The following is a 17352-nucleotide window of genomic DNA, read 5'->3' as shown; positions in this document are numbered from 1 at the left end:
TGACAGAGGAATTTCACGAACTCCCATTTACTTAGAAACTGCAATGGAAACAAACCATTCTAGATTGGTTAGAATTATTTCCATTTCATTTTAGATAGGACACAGCCAAGTTCTTTCTTTACATTTTCCCTCTAAAATATGTTAAATGACATAAACGTTTTTTAAACCAGACAAGATCAGTTGAGTATACCCAACTACTGTTCTTGTAACTCCAGCTACTCTAACCACCATGAGCTTCTGGCACTATTATTGCCTGAAAAGGACCACAGACCTAGACATTTCTCACTTCGAAGTCTGTACTCCACCTTTCTGTCTCCATGTATTCACAAGAACCTCAGAACTACTAGGAGAAAGCCTAGAGCACGATGCTGCCACCTTTTACTGAAATTACCTCAGAAATCTTCCCACCTAAAGGTTTAAGGTCATAGACTGACTTGAACTTGGACTTTATAGCAAAGCCATTACCAGACATGAGCACCAGGCAAAAGCAGATGAGAGTGAAGAGAAGACGGGGTGAGAAGAGCAGGAATTATACATGGGAGGATTACACATTGGCTTGAAAGAGTTGAAGTATGCATGAAGTGTGTTGAGCACTTGGTACAACTTATTCACATGATCTATATAGACACACCATGTGCCAGTCCGTTGATTTTCTAGGATGAGCTGAATGTGAGACACTTGTGTCCTCAGTTAAAAAGTATCACAATACCAACCCTACTGCTGGCTATTTTTACTCTTGCATTAAGGACACACAAAAAAATACTCAGAAAATAAGTTTTTATGTTTATGTTTGAAAAACACACAGAAAGTAAGTTTACTATTACTGAGTAAGTTTTCAAGAGTTATATCTGTATTTATGGCATAGTAATTTCTTTCTTATCATTCACCTTAAGGAATTAACTAAAGATACATATAATTGTTTTTGGACAAGAGTGGTTATTGCCACAATTTAAAATAACTTCTCTATCTATAAAGTACAGGCTTTATTTAATCCAAAGTACTTTATATTCAGGTTTTATTTGAAAAGCAATAGTTCAAATATTTTAATTTGTTATAGTTCAAAATTAATTAAAATGGAAACATTCATAATATAAATAAATACAAAGGGCACAAGTTTCATTCACTGTATAACTTGATTTTTTTTGGGGGGGTCCGGTCATGGGGCTTGAACTCTGGGCCTAAGCGCTGTCCCTCATCTCTTTAGCTCAAGGCTAGCGCTCTACCACTTGAGCCACAGCACCACTTCCGGCTTTTTTCTTTTTGCTTATGTGGTGCTGAGGAATCGAACCCAGGGCCTCATGCCTGCAAGGCAAATGCTCTACCACTGAGCCACCTTCCCAGCCCCTGTATAACTTGATTTTATAAATTTGTATGGACATAAAAACCTAGAAGAATATACATCTAAGTTTTTAACAGTAGTTTTTAATAAGCTTATATTCATTTTATGTACCTTTCTGTATTTGCCAAGTTCCCTGAGTAATGAATTCCATCTCTAATCAGGCAAAGCTACTTTCATCTATAGCCTGTTCAATTGTCACATCCATTTCTGTCCTGCAACAACCAGTATCAGTGAAGAGGGGATGATTTTAATTTAATTTTAGACATTTTTGAACAAGGGAAAGATAAGAACATGGTCAAAGTGAAAGCATGTATTTTGGCATGAAAGAAAAATATTCTCAGCTATAAAATTACAATGAAAGAAAGCTCACTTTCAGCTTCATCCTAGGAATCTTCACGTCAGCACATTCAGACGACCTGGTCCCCCTCACTGGCTCTAGCTACCCCTTACCTGTCCTGTTTCAGCCAAAGTGCTGCCGGCACCTAGTCTCTATAACTTCTCAGAACTGTATTGCATTTTATCTCCCTTTTATCTTAACAAATTTACATTTATTTTGACATTAAATTTTTCAAGTTTTTCACAATTATATACATTTATGAGGTGCAATATGATGTTTTGATATAAGCATGAAAAGGGGAGTTGAGCCGGGAGCTAGTGGCTCACACCTGTAACCTAGCCACTTAGGAGGCTGAGAGCTGAGGATCACAGTTCAAAGCCAGCCTGGGCAAAAAAGTCCATATGACTCTTATCTCCAATTAATCACCAGAAAGCCAGAAGTGGTGTTGTGGATCAAAGTGGTAGAACACTGCTCTTGAGCAAAAGAACTCAGGGTCAGCATCCAGGCCCTGAGTTCAAGCCCCACAACCAACAAAAAAATGGAGTGAGTGAATCACTAATACAATATATACATAATATATACCCATAGCCTCACTTGTCCATCCTTCATTTGTGGTAAGACATTGAGAATTGAACTCTACATGATTAGTATTTATGGTCATGCTGCCTTATAATAGTTCTCAAGGAGTTGTTCACCTGTTTAAAACTTTGAGCAGCATCTTACCATGCCTCTCTGCCCCAGTAACCAACATTCTGTTCTTTACTTTTGTAAGGTCAACACGTGAGAGAATTTTCAATGGCCAGTATGGCAAACTCCAATCATCAGGGAACCTCCTTGTGGAGAAGCCACATCATCTTTCTAGGCACCAATACCATTTTTGTTAAGTTTGAGGCTACAGTAACAAAAGCTAATAAGTGACCCATCTTCTACTGGCTCAGAGTCCTATCACTTAGTACATGTTTTACAGAATGTGAAGTTTTTAGAGACGTTTCACACATGATAGTGAAAAGGGCGACATGTTACTGTGTTGATTGCCTTTAAACGGCATGATGCCATTTTTCATTTCTTTCTTGTAATGATTTATTTCAGATTATTTTTTGGCAGAAACAAATGGAGAATATTCCACAAAATTTCTGTGCTGAGCTATTATTTGAATACGGACCAATGTTCTGTTAACTTGACAAGACTATAGGCACAATGTGTGCTTCCAAAAGTAAGGAAAGCACTGACTGCATAAGGCAATTCTTCCTAAACTTATGATTTCATATTTCCTCGTCTGAACCCAAAGATCTGCCCGGACTGGACCAATGAAAAAATAGGTAAGTTTTTCTGAGGGCATCAGAAAATATTTTCTACCTTATGTATCTCTGCCAAAGACTTTAAAATCCCCACTCAGGAATCCAAACTGGGTCTTCTTATAAAAACGAAGGGAAAACTGCTATCACCCCCGTCCACCAGAAAGGGAAATACCATGATCATTATTAAGATCATAGCATAAAACTATTTACAACCCACTTTTATCTTATTTTTTAATACTGGGGAATGAATCCAGGGACTTGAATTTGCTAGGAGAGTGCTCTACCACTTGAGCCACATGCTGAGCTCCCAAATTTGTGTGTGTATGTGAATTTTAAAAGACACCCATGATCTTTCCTTGCTGCTATGGGCTTGTTATTATGGATATCTTTGGCCTTGTCCTGGAGTCCCTGGTGGAGATGGTATGGGACCTGATAGGGAGTGAAGCAGTCAAAGTCTCGCAGGCTTATGTGCAATCTGGGCTGGTATGGTGTATGATTTGAATGTCCCTCAAAAGTTCACAGCTCATGAGTCAGAAACTTAATCCTCCATGTGGAAGTGTTGACAAGTGAGATCCTTAAGAGGTGATCAACCCATTAGGTTAGTCAATACTGGAGTGGGTCTTGGTCAAAGGCCACATATGGCCCTCTCCACCCTTTCACTACTACTTTTACCACTCACATGGATGACATGTATGAAAGCCCCTACCAAATGCCAGCCTCTGGAACTTGGACTTTATATAATAAATGTATAAATGAATAATAATTTACTATTAATTTATTATTTTATTAATTATATAACAAGCTAATATTAAGGCATGGTGGTTCCTGCATGTAGTCCCAGCTACTCCAAAGGAAGAGTACAAAGGATCTAAAGTTTGATGCTAGCCTATGTGAGAATATTTCAGAAACAATGGCTTAGAATCAATATCTAGTACAATAAAGAAAGGAGAAAACAAGAAGGAAGAAAGGAAGACAAAAATGAATGAAAGAAGAAAAAGAAAGAAAGAGAAGACAAAGGAATGATGGAAGGAAGTGAAAAAGAAAAGAAAGTGATATTTAAAGTACTTAGCAATTAGTAGATCAAAGGTACTAACCAAGGGCTGGGAATGTGGCTTAGCAATAACTGCTTGCCTAGCATACATGAAGCCCTGGGTTCAATGCCTCAGTACTACATAAACAGAAAAATCCAGAAGTGGAGTTGTGGCTCAAGTGGTAGAGTGCTAACCTTGAGCAAAAGATGCTTAGGGACAGTGCCCAGGCCCTGAGTTCAAGCCCCAGAACTGGCAAAAAAGAAAAGGTACTAACCAATCAAAAAAGAGCCTGGTACAGCTGTACAGGGGCTTGCCAGCAGAACACATTACATACCTGCATACAAGATTTATAACATACAAAGCAGCAAAACAAGTAAGATGAATATACTTAGTACTCAAAGAGTTTTTTTTCTTTTTTCTTTGATGCAGGTGCAGAAGCTTGAACTCAGAGTATTGTGCTCTAATTCAGATCAAGCTCTATCACTTGAGCCACATCTCCAGTTCTGGCTCTCTGTTACTTAATTGGAGATATAAGTCTGAAGATTTGTCTGCTCAGGATGGCGTTCAATGGTGATTTTCAGATCTCAGCTTCCTGAATAGCTATATAATGCCTATTACAGATCATAGTCACCAGCCACTGCCACCCAACTAGTACTCACTTTTCGCCTAAGATTATTTTTCCTATTCCCTGTTTTGCTGTTTAGTATATTTAGAAGTAAGGCTAGTTAGATTAATGAAAACATATTTCAATCTATCTTTTACTTAAAATCTTAAAAACAAAACATCTGGAATTAATTTTATATCATTTGAAATACTGCTTTCCAAGACCCGTCTCAGAGAATATGGAGGTGAATGTTTGCATCTAGTCTTTATGAGGACTGACATATCACACTGAAGTATCAACTGAACTTTCAGAATCAATTCTGTATCGTCAGCTAAGACAGTCAAGTCTGTCCAGATGTCTCCTGTACTACTTTCCTACTTCTCATAGATGCCCAAGAGCATAGCTGACAATTCATAAAACATTTTTCTGCTATCCAGAAAGTATTTTCCTTGAAAATACCTTTTCAGTGAATTGGGTATTCCTCTGAAAATAACCAAGAGTTTTAAAGAGCAGTTCACCAGAACTGGCTGAAGTTGGAATGTCCTGCCTCACAGCTTGAAGTGATAAAGCATCTGGCCTAGTGTCACAGACACAGGAATATTCTCCCTAGCCCTTCATGACTGATTATGATGTGAGAAAGAACATTAAATTCCCTTGTAGTAAAATGTCAGCCATCTTTCCCAATCCTACTGAGTAAATCACCCTAAAGGAAATGTTCTGCCCCAATAAATAAAATTATTGGGATGTAACAGCTGAGAAGAAGGGAAAAAATGACATCATGAAGTCACACGGAAGATCGAACATGGTAACTCCTTTGAACCACAAAGGAGATAACAATAACATTAATTCAAGATAAAATGAAAATAAAGATGGAACGTGACAGTCAAGCGGTAGGAGATATGTGTCCTAGGAAACCATACCCATGAGTGAGATTGTTCTGGAAAAGGATAAAAAGGTATTCCACTATTCCACCTTCCGTGATATTAATTGGATCCAAGAAACAAAAAACAACCTGGCACTGGTGGCTTGTGTTTGCAATCCTAGCTACTCAGGAGGCTGAGATCTGAGAATTGCAGTTCAAAGTAAGCCTGGAAAGGAGAGTCTGTAAGATTCTGATCTCCAATTAACTACCATAAAAGTTAGAAGTGAAGTCATGGCTCAAGTGGTAGAGTGCTAGACTTGAGCACAAAAGCTTAGAGACAGTGCCCATATCCTGAGTTCAAAGTCCAGGAATAGAAAAAAAAAAAAAAGCCAAAAAGCGTTAGGCATTGACACATATGGTACTAGGCCAACTAGTTGTTTAGAAAAATATAAAGCTTATTTATTACAAAAATTAAAACTAAAGAAGAGGAAATAGGATATGTTCATCTATTTTCTGGAGATGGAAAGGCTTTCTAAAATATAACTGAAAGCAAATTTCAACACTTGCTTATTTAAAATGTTCTCACAAACAAAATTAATTTGTAAAATATGAAAAATATTTCTAGATGATATCATATAGTATCACTGTCCTTTAACCTATAAAGTCGTTAAACTATTCAATTAAAATTTTCAATGCTCAATAAACAAAGAACTGCAACTAAAGGTCAGTAAGTGGAAAATACAAGTGAGAAAGTATTACTTTATCTGCAGTCAGAGAAATGGAAATGAAGTGACTATGTCAGCTGTTATGTTAGCCAAAAGCTTACTGAAAGAAATACATAATGATTTCAGTAAGGGCATTATAGCAAGATAAACTCAGACACAAATTTTTGGCAAAAGTTAAACACCTTTCTGGAAAGAAGGTTGACCATACATATTAGGAATCTTAAAAATGCTAAAAGTCTAAACTGATAGTAGATATTTCTATTTTGAGGAAACAACTAGAAATGTGAAGATTTTTTTGTATGTGTCTTCTGTAACAGCATAAATTAAAACAATTAAAAATAACTTAAATGTCTACAACCCAGAAACTGATTAAGTAGATAATATATTTAGATTATGTAATATGCGGCAGTTAAATTATATTTATGAAGAGCATTCAATGACATGAAATATGCTTATGCTATATTTTGACTAAGGTAAAAACAGCAAGGTACAAAATTGCATATAGTATGATTTTAACTTTATCATGAAAAATTAAATGTTCTCATGCTTTTTTTAATCACTGAAACAAAATAGTGTCCAGAAACAACCCAGTACACTTAAAGCCATCTTATTCTTGGCAAAGGTACTAAAAATATACATTGAAGAAAAGACAGGTTCTTCCATAAGTATATTAGAAACACAAGATAAGCAACTTGAAATGGATCCGAAATCTAAATATAAGACCTGAAAGTATGGTAATATTAGAAAAATATATAGGAATAACACTCCAAGACTTCAGTGCAATTTTCTGGGAAAGACTTCCAAAAGCACCAGTAAAAATTAAAAATAGAAAAGTAGAATTATATAAAACTAAGAAGCTTCTGTGCAAGGAAATAGTCGACAGAATCAAGCAGCAACCTACAGAACGAATTTGCAAAGTATTCATCTGACAAAGGATTAATATCTAGAATATATAAGAAACTTTAAAAATTCAATTTAGAAAGCAAAATATGAGCATAGGATATGAGGTACTTTTCAAAAGAGGAAAATTAAAGGGTCAACAATTTCATAAAGGCTAAATTTCATTAGCTATTGGGAAAATGTATGTCAAACCACATTGAGGAAATCATCACACTTTATTTAGGATGGCTATTCTTTTAAATGTCCAAAGATAAGAAGGAAACAATTATGCATAAATGGTAAGAATGTAAATTAGCACAGCCAATATTGAAAATGAAGGTTCCTCAGAACACTAAAACTAGAACTACCATAAGAACCAGATAGCCCGCATCTGGATGCATACCCATTGTACATGGTATTATATGCACATCTACATTCCCATATTTAATGCTGTGCTCTTCACAATATTTCATATATAAGATCAACCTAATTATCCATCAGCAGAAGAAAATGGGATCTATGTACACAGTGTAGCATCAATTAGCCACTCAAAGAATGACATCCATGGTTTGTAGTCAAATGTGTGGATCCAGAAGGCATCATATTAAGTAAAATAGTAGATGAAGAAAGAGAAATACTACATGCTTTCTCACATAATAGAGGTTTAAAAATAAAGTAGATTTTAATACTTAATATAATTATTAGAGTTTGGGAAGCAGAGAAGGTGGTAGAAAGGGCTAGATAAAACACGTTTAGATGAAAATAATGAATCCAAAAGCCCCAAGCACAAAATAATGATAAGGCGATAGAAATGTTACTTGGCCTGATTTAGTTAGTACATAGTGTGTACTTGTATGGAAATATCACATCAAATCCTGTAACTTTGGATACTCAGCACCCCTGGGAGTGAAATACAAATCCTCTTTCTTTGGAAACAAATAATGTATGAACTGCTTTCTTTCATCATCCTGGCTTATATGAACAATGACATATTCTTTGAATTATAAATTAGGCTGGAAATGATAACCATCCAAACACATCATGCACAATCCCTGAAGAGAGAAAATTTCTACCCGTGAAAAGAAACTCTGTGTATTTATTTCACTGTAGAATATTTCCCAAGCTGGGTACCTCCCATGTTTAGGAACCAAATAACCGCTCCACCCCCATCTCCACTTCAAAATCCCTTCCCTTCCTTCTCAGTAACAGAATGTCTTCCACTTCATAACTCAGGATGTGATGTGAAGCACACACACTCATTGATGGCTATAATAATGGCTAACCTTACAGTAGTAGGTAAAGCATGGTGACAAAATGCTGTCTGAGAGCAGATTCTTTTGGAAGTTATTCGCTGATGTGAGACAGAGCCCCAGTCTATAGATGCTGGGCATGTTACACAACCATGAACAGAGGTTGAGCATGTTACAAAATCAATGACTGCTTCATCATTTCTGAAAAGGTTGGTGCTCTCCAATACAAACTGATAGATAGAACAAAGATTTGAGCTTCAGCAACACACAGAGGGCACCTACCAATCAGTTCAGTTCTATTCAAAAGCAATCCACAGGACAGAATTAAGTACAGCCTCAAAATCACCAGACTACTCAAATATTAGAATAACTATACTGAAACTCAAAATCTCAAAGCTTCAAATACGTTAGAGATGTGTTGGAATCAATCATAGTTCCATCTGAATTTCCAGAAAAGCAAACAGGTTCTAAGCTCTTATGTACTCTACCCAAAGCCTATTACCACTAGTTACTTCAGTTTCAGGACCTCAGAATAAAACTGTTCCTCTACTTAATAATAACATTCAGATGCAATCTTTTAAAATCTTGAAAAAAAAGCATTACATACCACTGTGTGGACCTGGTCATAGGTGCTTTGGATTTTTCCATTTACTTTGTTTTTACCTGATAAAAACAAGGGAAATTACAACATTTGCACCCTTCTTGCTTCCAAATCAACTGTAGTTAATCACCACAAACACAATTACAACTCATGCTTTCTAACTTCAGCACATTGTTTTAATTGCTGTCCTTTCAAATATCAATTCCAAAGTTCAAGGTCCTCTCAGGTTTTTATTTATATCTTAGCTGGCCTATGATTCTATCCTAAACATTTTTAATAAGATTTTTTATTGTGAAAATACCATACAGAGGGGTTACATGAGCAAGGTAATAACTATATTTCTTATCAAGCATTGTTTCCTTCTCCTTTGTTTTTCCCCTACCATCCCTTCCCTCCCATCTCCATGACTACACTCCCCCACTTCCCCCACTCCCCATGCCAAAGTTGTAAAGTTTGTTTTTCAATATAGCATTTTGTACATCTCATTATTCGAATGAAAAAAAAATTGTTTGAATAGGGATACAGGTGGACCTATTCTAAATATTTAAAGCATTATTATTGAGCATTTTTTGTTTGCTCATATATCATGGGTTTATTTTTAAAATACTACAGTGGCCAGTGACATTCGTGAAAATTAGTAAAGATATCCAATATGGCCTGTCACCTATTTTTAAACCACCTTTTCTTAGAGATTGAGTTAAATTCTAATCGCTTTCACATTTGGATTTTTCACATCAAATACTTTGGATTTTCCTATTTACACATCATTTTGATGTGATATTTCACATAAAATTCTAGAACATGTAAATTAATGCATTGCATATTATACAATTAACAAAATAATTAAATTTTTGATAATTAAGGAAAAAGAAAACAATTACAAAAAGCTTACTAAATGCAGAGTTCCCCATACTTACTTCCAACAACAGTCTTGTGATTGAAAATCTTACTCCAAATCCCACCTTCCATGTTGTCTTTGACTCCAAATTCATAAACTGTATTGGGCTTTAGATTTTCCACAATTGTCTCAGTGGCTGGACAGAGTTGAAAAACCCACTTCTTTTCTTTATCCTTTTCTCTGTAGCGAATTGTGTACAATCTGTTCAAAAACCAATGCATTAAAACACAGAGAGAATCAGAATATAATTTCAAGTTTCTTAATTCATCACAGAAGACTATATTTGATTCTTGACTCTTCAGATTTTTCAAAACATTCGCAGGGAACTTGAAAAGATGACTCAATGTGTAATAATGGTTTTCATTGCAAGTTAAAGGTCCTTCTAGAAAAACTGTAATTGACAGGATTTCCACATCCACAGTTCTATTACTTGTTACTTTGAAAATGAAAGTTGGAATATGCTAGATACTTTTCCAAATGTTTACATATAGATAAGAACATAGATGTCATTTTATAAATACATACTATCATAATTTGATAATTTCATGAATTTAGGCCCCTTCATCCCATGGACAGTTCATAGAAAGTAGTATTTTTCAATTTTCTAAAAGTTGAACCTAAAATTTATAATATATCAAGGATTGCTTCCTCTCCCCCCTTTTTTCCTTTTTTTTTTTTATGTTGGTCCTAGGCTTGAACTCAGAGCCTGAGTGCTATTCCTGAGCTTTGGTGCTCAAGGCTAGCGCTCTACCACTTGAGCCATGGCTCTACTTCCCAGCTTTTTTTTTTTTTTGATAGTTAATTGGAGATCAGAATCTCTTGGACTTTCCTGCTCTGGCTAGCTTTGAACTGCAATCCTCAGATCTCAGCCTCCTGAGTAGCTAGGATTACAGGCATGAGCCCCTAGTGCCCAGCTAAGGATTTTTTTAAAGGTAAAATATATCTATTATTACAAAAAACAACATCAATAGTCAAGCTAAGGGTACAATAAGAAAAGATAATACAAATATACTAATATATCACAATAAGCAGTATAATAAACAATATGTAAATATAATACAAATTCAAGATCACGTATATTTCCTTAGGGCTTCATAATATTCAGATATTAATGTCAAGGTAAGATCATCTCCACCACTATTATTTTGCACCTTTCCCTGTGCTAGGTTTACCTATATTATCTCATCTAACTGTCAAAAATCTGAGTGGTAATCACTTTTAGTCCTATAAATGTAAAAACTGAACTTCAGAACAAGCACTTAATTGCCTAGCAATACCCAAATAGTGACTTCTATCACTGATTGTGGCAGAACCAGAGGGGAGAAAAAGGCTCCTGTGATCAAGAAAGGAAATTCTATTACTACTCTGCACAGTCAAGAGACTGAATTACCCAATGCAGCATGCATGTGTCAGGATACACAGAGTTTACAAACAACATATTGAATAAAAATAGCAAGTTGAAGAATAAAGTCTATAACTTCACACCATTATAGTAATTAGAAAATATTCATACAAAATGTTACCATATCATTATATATAGCACTATAAAAAGATAACAAATTGTGGAAGAATACAATACTTAAAGATAGTGTTTTGGCTGCCAACCAGCAGGTAGAAAGACAAACGATATTAAAAATGGTGTCAACAATTATATTAAATGAGAGCCAAACATAGGTTGCATCGTTTCCCTCAGTTGTGGTAACTAGAATGTGCCTATAAATCCACAAGTAAACATCCATAATAATTAATATATATGCATACATAATACATACATACATATATGTGTGTATACACACACACATGATAAATTATATAGGACTCTAGACATTCATATACTGAGGCCAGAGAAGGCTGTGCATAGGAGTATGGACAAAGGCTCAATTTCTATGTAGAGATGATGATATAAAATAATATTCTATGAAATGAGCTCCAAGAAAAGGAAATTAGAGACATCTTTAGTTGCCATTGTTGCTGTTTTTGTTTTCTTTTCCTTTTGTTTGTTAGTTTGTTTGTATTTGGGAAGGTAAGAGAGGGCACCCGAAAGTGGAACAAGGGTGAATAAATACAACAGTGATACTAGACACCATGTAGAAAATGAAGTGGATATCTTGTGGGTGGGGACCGAAGGGAAAAACTGGGAGAGTGGGACAGAAGGGAGACATGGTTCTAAGAGAATTAGACTCATGGGCTGGGAAGGTGGCTCAGTGGTAGAGCGCTTGCCTTGCATGCATGAGGCCCTGGGTTGGATTCCTCAGCACCACATAAGCAGAAAAAGCCGGAAGTGGGGCTGAGGCTCAAGTGACAGAGCGCTAGTCTACAGCTGAAGAGCTGAGGGGACAGCACCCAGGCCCCACGACCGGACCCCCCCCCAAAAAAGAATTATACTCATTATTCATTACATGATCCAGGTAGCTGTAACCTCTCTGGTTATCAAGAACAATAACAATAAAAAAGAAAATAGTGTCAACCTATCATTGAACTTTATCTGTTTTTCATTTTTAAACAAAGATTTTACATAAACTGAGTTAAACAATAGTTTCATGGATGATGATGCGGGCAACCTTCATTCAGTATATTACTTTAGAGTATTTTTTGTCATTGTTGATTATTATAACCCCAACATCTAGAATAAATTCTGAGACAAAATGCATAATTGGTTTACATTAGCTTACTGAACAAATAAATGGTTAAAATTCTCTAGATACAGAATGTGTAATAACTGCATCATGTTTCTAATAATGATGTTCTGAAGCTTAGTTAACTATTTCTGTATTGTTGGCATTGATGTAAAAAGTGTTCTGAGCAACAAGAATCTTGGTCATTAGATTTAACTTTTCTGTAACAACATTTTCTAGTAACACGGTATATGAGGTTGGAACATAAGAGTTAGGTCATGTCCTTACAGATGAATATATCGTGACTATTTCTCCCCTCAGAATATTTGTAAGAGTGTTATATTTGATATTGTTTTTCTCAAACATTTAGTATGCCTCCCTTACTCCTCATCCTATCAAAATTAAACAGATTAAACTGTAAAAAGTTACTCATTGACTAATGCTAAAAACATTTCTTGAGCACCCTCTGAGAAATAGATGTATTTTTATATTTTTTTTACCCAGACAAGTACGTGTTACCCAGTTCTACTTACTACACGTTCTACAATTAGCTAGGATTTGGGGAAATGGGGGCCAGGGCTGAACACAACTCATGGAGCTCAGTGCAAACTGAAAATGTGGACCCTCACTTAAAAGTTAGCAAGGCATAAAGCCAAATCTTTGCCCTTCTAGGTAAGGGAGAGGTCAGAAATTGTATGACTATGAAGTCAGCAGGGGTCTACACTTTAAGAAGTATAGAAAGGAGAAATCAACTTGTATAGTCAACCTAACTTCTTATTAATTACAAGGCAGTAAAATCCTTGCAGTCATTTAGCTTGCTTCTTTTTTTTTTTTTTAAATAAAAGTTGTTCTCAGGGGCTCCAATCTGCCATCAGGAGGCGTTTCAGCCAAATTACTAACGGCTACTGGAAAAAATATGTTACATGATACAAGTCCTTTGTGTCTTGTGAATCAAAGTATCAACAGTGATTTATAAAATGCATTTCTTGACAAGTATACTACATGGAATTTCTGGATTTTGTTTTCTTACCCCCGTTCTGGCTCTCACAGAACTTTATGAAATGCTGAGAAGCTAAAATCAGACCAGATGGCCTACCACAATTATGCTTCTCTAGTATGGATATGCTTTTGATGACTAATTCTAAATGCTTGAACGATTAGGGTTCCATTTCTAACAACATTACCAAAGGCCAGATTCAAGGCTGTCCAGTCAACTTGATTTCATATCATCTTTCTCTGAATAAAATAGGACAGCAATGTCTTATGCTTTCTAAAAACCCAAAACTTAAGCACATGCTCAAAAAATTCATCCTGCAAGTATCTTCTCTTTCAATTTTATAAAGCATATTCATAACTCTTCTACCAAATTTGAGAAGTTTAAGAGCACCTGGCTCTTCTCCTCTGTTTTGGTCAGGGTTGAACTGAGTAACATTGTCTAAGTTGGTTAGTGAGTATAAACTAGGTAAATTTTTTAAAGGAGAGAGCAACTGAATTCAGAAGTAGGAAAGTAAATTGTCCTTAATTTAGAATAAAGTATAGCCTCATGTGTAATAAACAATGCATTATCACCTAGCACATAGTAAATGATCCATAAAGACTTATGAAATGAACAGAATAAACACTTAGTCTTTCATTGAGTCATTTCAAAATTAGAACATTGGTGATCTAAATGGCCAATCTGTTAATCACCCAAAAATGTTGTCTTAAGCTATCAGGTTTACAATGATATACTAGGTTTTACTTACCAAAAAGGAACCATTCCTATACAACACAAGCTGAAGCAAAATACAATGTGTCTGTGTTAAACATTTGCAGAGAGCTTAAGGTTTTATTTCAGCTTATCTGTATAATAAACCCTAAGCAACGCAGAATTAATATAGAAGAAAAGAGGCTTAGAGGTGCCCAAAGTCTGACAATGAGTCAGAATCATGTACATGCTGTTTCCGAAATCCTAACTTTATAGTTTTTGTTTGTATCGGAATCTCTTTTAACTCTGGTTCTTGGGAAAGAAGTGGAAAGGTATATAAAATGATTCAGAATGAAGGAACATTTAGCATTGCTTAAGGTTCTTTACTATTTATTTTCTTTTATTTTGTATTTACCATAACGAATAGTCACAATCCTCTCATCTGAGGAGAATCACAGACCAAATGTTGATTGTACCATTATCTATATGATTAACTTTGGGCACAGCTACAGAAGTAGGCAACACATATTGTTAAAAACTGATAAGGCAGTTGGATACAGTGACACAAGCTTGTAGTCCCAGCACTCAGGAGACTATAGGAGAAGAATCAAGAGTTCAAGGCCAGCCTGGGTTACATAGTGAGATCCTGCCTCAGAAACAGAAAAGGAGGAAAGCAGATATGGCAGCCTCTTTCCAGCCCTTTTGATATTAACAGCAGAATAACATATCCTGATTAAGGAGTAGGAAGCTGCTGAAAAGAATGCTTGGTGGCATTATTACTTGCCTAGATCTGCAGAATAGTTTAAATGTTGACAATAAATATGGCTTTTAAAACCCCATAGCGTCATCCAGGAATGATTACACAAGTAATTCCAGAATTTGAGAGGCTGAAGAAGGAGGATTGTTAGCTCTAGGCCAGCCTGAGTTAGGTAGCGAGAAGCCTGTCTAAATAATGTATACTATATCAAAATATAATAGAAAAGGCAGGTAGTGGCTTGCCTCGGTATTTGTCACTAAAAACTAGTAGAACAACTTCAGGAAAGTCTCTCTACCTATATATGCATCAATTTTATCACAAGGGGATTTGGATTAGATCATCTTTGTTATCTTCGCTGTTTATAGTTTATATGTAAGGTAGTGAGTACATTTCTTGTTAAACATTGTTACCCCTCCCTCCTTTTTCTCCCCCTTTCTGTCCCCCAAGTTGTAAGGTTCACTTCTAACATGTTGTTTGTGAGTATCACTGTTGCATTGGTTCCCCCTTTGTCCTTTTTCTCACCATTTTGTTGTTCCCCTTCCCTTCCCTAGTTCAGGTAAATGTATATACAATACACAGGGTATCAAAATCAAATACAGTGACAACAAGGGGTAAACCACAAGGGAAAAAGAAAAAAACACAAGAAAAAAGAAATAACCACATAGTACATTAAAAACAACAACAAAGGAAAACCTCTTGTTTCCATATCTTGGAGTTCATTTCGCATATCATCATCTTATATGGTCATGTGTACATAGCTATTGAGCTATTGTGATCCTCTTTTAGGACTATCCTAGACATATACTAATTATTACAAGTCAGGGAAACCATTCTAAATCTCTTTTCAATCTGAATCTGAATACTTTTGCAGAGGACTTAATTCTGCATGAAGGGATAATTATCTTAAAATGACTTCTCTTCTTTCCCAAACCTGTTGCTATTATGATCCTTATTTCTGTGGATTTCAGGGTCCTTTCTTCCCTGTGTCCAACCAGTTTTCAGGCCCAGTTATGTTTTCTTTTCTTATTTCTCTTTCACTTGTCTTCTAGCTATTTCTAAGTAGCAGTCAAAGGAAATTTAGGTCTGATATCCTTGCCTTAAAACATAGACAAAAAAAACAAAACAAAACAAAAAACCAAAACTCCTAGGCATAGGCAGAAACTTTTTGAAAAAAGTCCCAGGAGCACAGCAGATAGAAGAGAGATTTGACAAATGGGATTACATTAAAATAAAAAGCTTCTGCTCAGCAAAGGACATAGTTATTAAACTAGAAAGATAGCCAACAAACTGGGAGAAGATACATCAGACAAAAGCTTAATTTCCAATATATACAAGGAACTCAAGAAACTTAACCCCAGGGCTGGGAAGGTGGTTCAGTGGTAGGTAGAGTACTTGCCTTGCATGCATGAGGCTCTGGGTTTGATTCCTCAGCATCACATAAGCAAAAAAAAAAAAAAAAAAAAAAGGAAAGAAAGAAAAAGAAAAAAGCTGGAAGTGGCACTGTTGTTCAAGTGGTAGAGTGCTAGCCTTGAGCTGAAAAGCTGAGGGACAGTGGCCAGGCTCAGAGTTCAGAAACCACGACCGACCAAAAAAAAAAAAAAACTAACCCTTCCCAAACCTAATAAATCATCCACTAAATGGGCAAAGGAGCTAAGGGGAGAATTCTCAGAAGAAGAGATAAGAATGGCAAAGAAGTACATGTTCATCATCCCTGGCCATAAAGGAAATGAATATCAAAATAGCTCTGAGATTCCATCTCACCCGAGTTAGATTGGCCAACATTGTGAATTTGAATAATAACAAATATTGGCACGGATGTAGTGGAAAAGGAACCCTATTAACCTGTTGGTGGGAATGTAAACTAGTGCAACCACTTTGGACAGCTGTCTGGAGTTCCTCAAAAACTAAACATAGCTCTTCCTTACTACCCAGCCATACCACTCTTTGGCATTTACCCAGAACATCACAGGCTAGGATACCATAAACACATTTGCATATTAATGGTCTTTACTGCAAAATAGCCAAGTTGTGGAAATAGGCCAGATGCTTCATAGTAGATGAGTGGATCCCAAAAATATGGTACCTATACATAGTGGAATTTAAGTGGCACTGTGGCTCAACTGGTAGAGTGTTAGCCTTGAGCTGAAAAGCTGGGGGACAGTGCCCAGGCCCAGAGTTCCGGCCCCATGACCGACCAAAAAAAAGAAAAGAAAAGAAAAGAAATTCCTAGTCATTTTAGTGCCATGTCAAACAAGATCTAATAATATCAAAAAAAGATGATGCATAGCACACACAGTACCATTTATTAAGTCTCACTTCTTGACAGACACTGTTTTAACCCTTTTGCTCATGTCATTTTATTTAATTTTGACAGCCCTAGGGGATATTCATTTCATTACATTTTCCAGATGAGAAAATAAAAGTATAAAGCATTAACCAAGCTATTCCAAGTCACAAAGCTAATCATAG

The 17352-nt window shown here is 35.9% G+C and overlaps 1 protein-coding gene across 15 annotated transcripts in view; it reads right to left on the bottom strand.

Annotated features, from left to right (window-relative positions):
* Positions 1 to 17352, bottom strand: part of Abi3bp (ABI family member 3 binding protein) — a 188266-nt gene that overhangs the window by 104325 nt on the left and 66589 nt on the right. For all 15 annotated transcript variants that reach the window (XM_070030358.1, XM_070030366.1, XM_070030367.1 and 12 more), the window contains exons 5-6: positions 9844 to 10025; positions 8933 to 8988 (exon numbers count right to left, since the gene is read on the bottom strand). In XM_070030358.1, coding sequence (XP_069886459.1) covers positions 8933 to 8988; positions 9844 to 10025 — 238 coding nt within the window. The remainder of the gene's footprint in view (positions 1 to 8932; positions 8989 to 9843; positions 10026 to 17352) is intronic.

The sequence above is a fragment of the Dipodomys merriami genome, unplaced genomic scaffold, assembly GCF_024711535.1.
Source record: "Dipodomys merriami isolate MVZ:Mamm:240054 unplaced genomic scaffold, mDipMer1.0.p SCAF_2, whole genome shotgun sequence".
Taxonomy (NCBI): domain Eukaryota; kingdom Metazoa; phylum Chordata; class Mammalia; order Rodentia; family Heteromyidae; genus Dipodomys; species Dipodomys merriami.
This window is presented reverse-complemented; position numbering and strand designations above follow the sequence as displayed.